This window comes from Scatophagus argus, chromosome 16 (genome assembly GCF_020382885.2).
Source record: "Scatophagus argus isolate fScaArg1 chromosome 16, fScaArg1.pri, whole genome shotgun sequence".
NCBI classification, from domain to species: domain Eukaryota; kingdom Metazoa; phylum Chordata; class Actinopteri; family Scatophagidae; genus Scatophagus; species Scatophagus argus.
Genome location: NC_058508.1, coordinates 14,342,634 through 14,350,530, shown reverse-complemented (window position 1 = coordinate 14,350,530; position 7,897 = coordinate 14,342,634). Strand labels below are relative to the sequence as shown.

Genomic DNA, 7,897 nt, shown 5'->3' with positions numbered 1-7,897 from the left:
CATTGTTTGTATTCATGTCTTCTGTCATTTAAAATGATGTCTTTTTCATTTCAGCAACATTTTATTTTTCACCTGATGTTCATCTCATCGACAATTAAAATAAATCCAAAACACACAGGAAAAAATCTGGAGTCCCTTCTTATTTGAACATTTAGGATTATTTTTAACTGAACTTTGAGGTCAAAGTGCAACAGAGAACAAGTTTTGTTGAAGTTGACTTTGTGTGGATTTAGTCAGCAGTTAAGATACAAATCAGACAAAATGAGCAAATGAAACTGAGTTTTCATGCTCCGTCAGTGAAGCATCACCTCTCTTCTCCTCCCTCTCTTCCTTCCCAGAATGCACCTGCAGGCCTCCTCTCCTTATTTAAAGCTCCATGTAAATGAGGAGGTCAAGCAGTAGCTAACATTTGCTGAGATATAATGTCTGTCTCATGTGCAGAGAGGAAACTTCTGCTCAGACTGTCCACATATAAAAATAAAATGAAGAGTAAGATTTTATTATTCTGAAACTGAAATAAAGTGCATATTTATCTGACACGTCTTGAACTCATTAACCCCATTAATTGACCACTGGACACAGGAAAAAGGCTGATTGTCTCATATCATCAATTTCAAAATCCCTAAACTACTGTAATAAAGGCAGGTGGATTACTTGTCCACTCAGGAGACATGAGACCTACAAGTTAGTCATGTCTCTAAACACTATCACTGTGGTCAGGAGTGTCATGTACAGACTGAAAGTATTTTCTGTCCAAAGCTCCTCCTCCTGTCAGTCTCTCTCAGTTTCAGTGTTGTATTAAATTGCTCGTCCAGCACCTCCTCTCCTCATCCTCCAAAGCCTCTAATCTGTCAGCAGTGAGCTCACTTTCCAAGTTACAAGGCCATTCTCAGCACACACTGACAACATGCTGGGGACCCTCTGCTCTCTCATCACTGCTCTAACATGTAAGGAGGCTGACTTACTGCAGCTTTGAGCTCATGTTGGATTCATCAGTCTGTGTGTTTCTCTTCACTCCATGTCTTCTTCTTGTTTCCAGGTGTGAGTGGTGTGACGGTGCTGACACAGAAGCCTCCTGTTGTGGCACTGAGGACAGGAGAGACAGCCACCATGGACTGTAACCTGGGGACTGTAGTTAATACTGCTTTTTGGTACAAACAGATTCCAGGAGGAGTTCCTCAGTTTGTTTTGTATTTTTATCACACCATGAGTTCTCCCACCTATGGCTCTGGTTTCTCTTCTCCCAAGTTCAAATCTACTCATCAGTCACAATCTGATTATCGTTTGATCATCAACAATGTGGAGGAGGGAGACTCAGCAGTCTATTACTGTCAAACATGGGACAGCTCTGTCAATGAGTGGGTATCACAGTGATTTCCACTGTGACAAAAACCTCCTCACTGAGCACTTCTGCTTTTTGAGTCTCTGAAGCTTGTCTGGTCAAAGTTGAGCCATCAAACAGACTCAGTGTAAAGTCAAAGTGTGTACAATATTTTTTTCATACTTTCTATATTTCCAATTGGATTCATTGACACATTAATCGATTTATTTATTTGTAGTTTTCTTGCATTCTTATATAATTCAAACAGTAATAAAGAATAAGCAACACAACAGTAAATTAACTTAACGTTCATGATATGATACCCAATTTCATTTCATTAGGATTTCTGCTTTTTGATTCTCTTAACAAATTCTTCCATTCCTTTACAGTCCTTCTGTGTTGCTTCTGTTTTGTGTCCTCACAGCAGAGTTTGAAGCTCATTGTTTGTTTGTTTGTTTTTTTTTCATCATCATTTTTGTCAGCTTCCTCTTGGGGAGCTCCCGTCCCAACTTGTCCCAGCTTGTGGGAAAACAGTTATCACATGTGATGTTGTGACCACAGAGTCTCTGCATCCTGCTGGTGCTGATTTCTTCTTCCATACTAACAGAACATGTATAACAGGGACTTCACTGAAACATCTCCTGAAGTTAATAATGTTGATGAAATGGACATCAGCGGGATTCCAGAAACAACAAGGAAAAATCAGTGGCATGAACCTGGAGAAATACAACAAAAACAGTAAACAACAACAACAAATGGTCAAATAAAAATACCACTTTGGCCAGACAATTTATGAAGATTTTCAAATAATGATGTTTGAAAAAGATGATGACAAAGGAGGGATAAACATCACATCCACCACAGTGCAACAAACATGATGGAAACACTGGCACCATGTTGTCCTCATGATTCAGTCCTTTTTCCTGAATGAAAACAGTGTTGTAGCTCCTCCTCCTGCTCCTGTTCCTCCTCTTCTCCTCAGTGTCTTTGACAGGCGTTAATTCTGCTTACAAGTCTGCAATGATGACACGGAGTGAAATCAACACATTTACTTTATGTAACTCCTCCTCCTCCTCTTCCTCCTCCTCCTCCTCCTCCTCGTGTCCTCTCCTTCTTCTCAGTGTCTTCATAAGCTTCAGTCTCTCTTGTCCTCACACTCCAACCCTGCTCACCTCTCAGCTGGACAGTAAGGGACGTTTACAGCACACACTGACAACATGCTGGGGACCCTCTGCTCTCTCATCACTGCTCTAACATGTAAGGAGGCTGACTTACTGCAGCTTTGAGCTCATGTTGGATTCATCAGTCTGTGTGTTTCTCTTCACTCCATGTCTTCTTCTTGTTTCCAGGTGTGAGTGGTGTGACGGTGGTGACACAGAAGCCTCCTGTTGTGGCACTGAGGACAGGAGAGACAGCCACCATGGACTGTAAACTGGGGACTGTTACTGGCAGTTCAGCTCGCTGGTACAAACAGATTCCAGGAGGAGTTACTCAGTTTGTTCTGAGGTTTTATCACAGCAGCAGCTCTCCCACCTATGGCTCTGGTTTCTCTTCTCCCAAGTTCACATCCACTCATCAGTCACAATCTGATTATCGTTTGATCATCAACAATGTGGAGGAGGGAGACTCAGCAGTCTATTACTGTAAAACATGGGACAACTCTGCTAAGCAGTACGTATCACAGTGATTTCCACTGTGACAAAAACCTCCTCACTGAGCACTTCTGCTTTTTAAGACTGCAGCAAACGCTGGCTGAAGAGAAGGTACCACAAACAAAGATCTTTATTCTAATCAGCAAATTTTGCAAAGAGGTCATTAAAGTTGAAAAAACAACACATCAAGATCATAAAATAGACATGAATAAGAGAAATTCCAAGTCTACCCAACTGAAATCAAACATCATCAAACACATCATTAAGAAGGTCAGCCATGTTGTGGATGAGGACCTGGACTCTCTGACAGTGGTGTCTGAGAGGAGGTTGGACTTTCCCTCTCCCCCTCTCCTCAATGTGCTGATCAGCTACAGGAGCTCGTTCAGCAAGACTCTTACTCCCACGGTGCACCACAGAGCGACACAGGAAATCATTCCTGCCTGTCGCCACCAAACTGTTAAACTCTGGACTGTGACGGACACACATATTTTTATATATGAAATGTATATATATGTTACACATAAACACATAAATAAAGTAAATACGTTGGCCCTGCGATTGACTGGCGACCAGTCCAGGGTGAACCCCGCCTCTCGGCCGTAGTCAGCTGGGATAGGCTCCAGCTCCCCCGTGACCCTGACGGATAAGCGGTATAGAAAATGGATGGATGGATGGATGTTACACATGTAAATACGTGTAATTTTTAGATTTAAACTTATCTTGTTGTCGAACTTATTTTTATATCTTTTCACTATCTTTCTTGGTCAGGAAAACTGCAAGTGCAAAGCGTGTGCAAAAAAGAATTTCCCCTCAGAGATAAATAAAGGATTTCTGATTCTGATAAAAGTACTGATGACTCCCGATGAACAAGGACATCAGTCAAGCAGTTTTAGTGTAACAAGTCAGTCAAAGTGCTCACAGTTGATAAGAAAATAAGTCATAGATGTTGTTAATAGTTCAAAAATGGGAAAATAATGAAGTTCTATGGTCACCCAACATATTCAGAGAGACACAATGCGACCCAGACCAGGATTCGAACCTGGAACCCTCTTGCTATGAGGCGACAAATAAAAGAAACAATAAGTGATAATGTGATAGCAAAAATCAAATGTGTTGTTTCATAAATATTTCTTGATAACAATGTAATGCCATTTATTGCATACTCACATACAACCTGAGGAAACAAATGACAGCAACATAACAGCTTGTGAATATTTCATTTTAAATTTATTTCATCTGGTCTTTCTGCTGCCTCGTCTGCAGCCTCACTTCAGATTTAACTCGTGAGCATGAATGGATTAAAGTGTATAAAAACCTTGACTTGCAGTTTAAAGGAAACACACACACTGTCCCACTGTGTGTACAATGTGTATTTGATCTACTTTGTGTTGAATTCCACAGGGGGGAACAAATTAAGATATACATGATGTTGCAATGAGAAACATCTTGTACTGAGATGATGACCTGTGTTTATTTAGGCTGATGATGAAAGACGATAAATTCATCATAAGAAAATAAAATCATTCATTTTGATGATAAGAGAAGGTCCTTGAAGAACACAAGAATGAAGGTTTTCCTTTTTGAAAAGACTTCCAGGTATTGAAGTGGACAGAAATGAAAGAAATCTTTTCATTGAACTGTGAATGAAAATGGTGTTGAGTGTTGAAGCTCCTCCTCCTCCTCCTCCTCAGTGTCTTCATAAGCTTCAGTCTCTCTTGTCCTCACACTCCAACCCTGCTCACCTCTCAGCTGGACAGTAAGGGACGTTTACAGCACACACTGACAACATGCTGGGGACCCTCTGCTCTCTCATCGCTGCTCTAACATGTAAGATCTTCTTCTCATTCCTTTCACAGCCCATATTTTCACACTGAAGCCTTTCACTCATGGATTTTTCTGTGTATGTTGACAGATGTTGATGCAGTCAAAGTGCTGACCCAGACGCCTCCTGTCCACACAGTTTCTCCAGGACAAGAGGTTGTTCTCAACTGCAACATTCAGAGAGATGACAATCGATATGTCAGTTGGTATAAACAGGTTCCTGGTGAAGCTCCTCAGTATGTCCTGAGATTTTACTACAGCTACAGTTCACCTGATCAGTATGGATCAGGATTCTCCTCAGACCGATTCAACTCTAAAGCCTCATCAAACATAGATTACCAGCTCATCATAAAGCAGGCAGAAGCAGGAGACTCTGCTGTTTATTACTGTGCTACATGGGACAGCTCTGCTTCTGCAGCTGTATCACAGTGATTTACACTGTGACAAAAACCTCCTCACAAACTACTTCTGCTTTTTGAGTCTCTGACCCATCAGATAATGATCTCTATAGCTACCCTACATGACAACAAACCAAAATTTAACATATTATTAAAAGTCCAAATTTAAGTTGAAGTTCTCACTAATAACCCTGAAGAAGCATTTATAATTGTTGTTTTCTTGTTTTTGTTTTTTCTTTTCATTGGGACTTGACAACACTTTCAAAAAACCCAGATGAGTCATATACAAAGATAGAAATTCATGAATGACTTGAGAGACAAACGTTTGTAGTAAATATCTGCACTGATCAGTAAGTGAACTTGGGATTTTAGAATATCAATAATATCAGTGCAACAACACGTCAACTCATTATTTTATGTCTTCAAATCATCACTGATCAAATCCACAACATCACAAAGGTCACCAGATCTCCATACATTTGGATTAAATAGATTTTAAACATCTACCTGTGTGTGTGATTGGTGCTGTCTGCACTTTATATGCAGCACTACATCATGTGTAGCATATCAGCTGGTTTGATTTAATACGATTGTTTGAAGGTGACTTTTGGCTGCAGCAAGTTCAACATAAAATGATTCTTATAACATCCCTGCAGTCACTGACAGCCATGCAAGTTAATCTGCATTGTCTGAATGCTGCTGTTGTGAAGGAGAACATTTTCATCATTAACATTAGACTGAACTCACTGATGATATGTGGACTTTTAACATGTGCACCATGAAAAGAAAAGGAAGCAACAGAAGGTTCACAATCAGTCCTCAAGTCCAGCACAGTTTGTGAATAGAAGCAGACTGATGAAGTGAATGAGACGTTGACAGTGAAAGTTGGTCTCAACAGGATGTTTCAGTTCCACTCCCCTCATTAGTGAGAGTCAGGAGGTTTTTGTACAGCCATGTGTACAAACTGAATCACTGTGGTATTCGGACAAGGCACCAAGCTGATTGTGACAAGTAAGTACTTTTGAACTCATCACAAAACAGGACAGATTTTCTGTTTCTCATTCACATTCAGAGAAAATACTCAATTCATATGTTGCTAAGTGTTTCAAGTATTTAACATGTTGTTCCATCAACAACAGATTGACTTTCTTACATGTTTTCACACCAGACTGAAAGGTCTGCTAATGATTGCTGGATATTAAATATAATAGTATATAATAGTTTATTCTGCCGACATTCAAAAGTTTCTTAATTGATTGTGAATTTTTGAACTGTTGGGCAGAATTTACATGACTGTGTTGGTTTATTTTCATACTTTATGACAGATTTTAACATTTCAAAACCCCGTATTAAATAATCTGTCCAGAATATTTTACATTGTGATGTCAAAACTAAATTAAGAAAAATCTTTGTGTCTGTTTCACATGAAACATTATTTTGTTCATCGGTGGTCAGAAAGACTCCACAAAAACAAAGTGACTGCTGTCACCAGACTTTGTCACAGAGACTAAACTAAATTAAAATGATTTCATGAATTGATTTTCAAAAATGGAGATATTGAACGAAATGATACGTTTTTCCAATTTGAGACTGAAATAATCAAAATATGTGTAAGTCTGAAATACAAAGATGCTGCTGATATTTTAGATGTTGATTCTAAATGTTCTCTCTGATTTAAAATGCTCCTTTTCCTCAGCGTGTTTGTCATATTGTCAGCACAGTTTATAAATGAACTGTCATGTTTTGTATCAGTGCTTTGATTTCTACTTATGTGATGAATGTCCTTGATGTATTTTCAGGCTCCAGCCTCCCTGCTCCTGTCCTGACGGTCTTGCCTCCGTCCACAGCTGAGCTCCAGTCCAACAAAGCCACTCTGGTCTGTCTGTCCAGTCAGTCTGTGCCTTTTGCAGATGTGAGCTGGTTGGCTGCTGGGAGTCCAGTGAGCAGTGGGATCTCTACCAGCACGCCTGTTCAGAAAGCAGACCACACTTTCCAAATCAGCAGCTATCTGGACATCCAGGCGTCAGACTGGAACATGAATAAGGTTTACACATGTAAAGTGTCTTTGGGCTCCAAAACTTCAGAGAAAACCATCAACAAGTCAGACTGTCCCACTGCAGAACAGTAGAGGAGCAGAATGACCATTTCAGATGTGCTTCTTTACTGTTTGTGCTGTTTGCTCATCACAAGGTTTCCATGTTAGAAAAGATGTGTCTGCATGCTTGTAATAAATGTAGTGACAGTTAGGTGGAGGTGTTGTATCAGCTTTGCAACTGCTGCCTTTTTCAATACTCGTTCAATAAAAACCATTCTGATAAAACATTGTTTGTATTCATTTCTTCTGTCATTTAAAATGATGTCTTTTTCGTTGCAGCAACATTTTATTTTTCACCTGATGTTCATCTCATCGACAATTAGAATAAATCCAAAACAGAAGAAAAAGTCTGGAGTCCCTTCATATTTGAACATTTAGGATTATTTTTATCTGAACTTTAAAGTTAAAGTTGACTTTGTGTGGATTTAGTCAGCAGTTAAGATACAAATCAGACAAAACGAGCAAATGAAACTGAGTTTTCATGCTCCGTCAGTGAAGCATCACCTCTCTTCTCCTCCCTCTCTTCCTTCCCAGGATGCACCTGCAGGCCTCCTCTCCTTATTTAAAGCTCCATGTAAATGAGGAGGTCAAGCAGTAGCTAACATTTGCT

General features: G+C 39.8%; 1 protein-coding gene across 3 annotated transcripts; it reads left to right on the top strand.

Moving 5' to 3' along the window:
• Nucleotides 1-716: 716 nt before the first annotated feature.
• Nucleotides 717-7,458, top strand: LOC124073785 (immunoglobulin lambda-1 light chain-like). 3 transcript variants are annotated; one of them, XM_046416267.1, is made up of 4 exons: nucleotides 717-947; nucleotides 2,671-2,996; nucleotides 6,170-6,203; nucleotides 6,992-7,458. In XM_046416267.1, the coding sequence occupies exons 1-4, from the start codon at nucleotides 908-910 to the stop codon at nucleotides 7,318-7,320; spliced, it is 729 nt and encodes a 242-aa protein (XP_046272223.1). In that variant the 5' UTR covers nucleotides 717-907; the 3' UTR covers nucleotides 7,321-7,458. The 3 variants fall into 3 exon arrangements, with proteins under 3 accessions (XP_046272223.1, XP_046272225.1, XP_046272222.1); XM_046416269.1 differs by lacking the exon at nucleotides 717-947 and adding an exon at nucleotides 2,534-2,578; XM_046416266.1 differs by lacking the exons at nucleotides 717-947; nucleotides 2,671-2,996 and adding exons at nucleotides 4,745-4,800; nucleotides 4,886-5,214.
• Nucleotides 7,459-7,897: the final 439 nt, after the last annotated feature.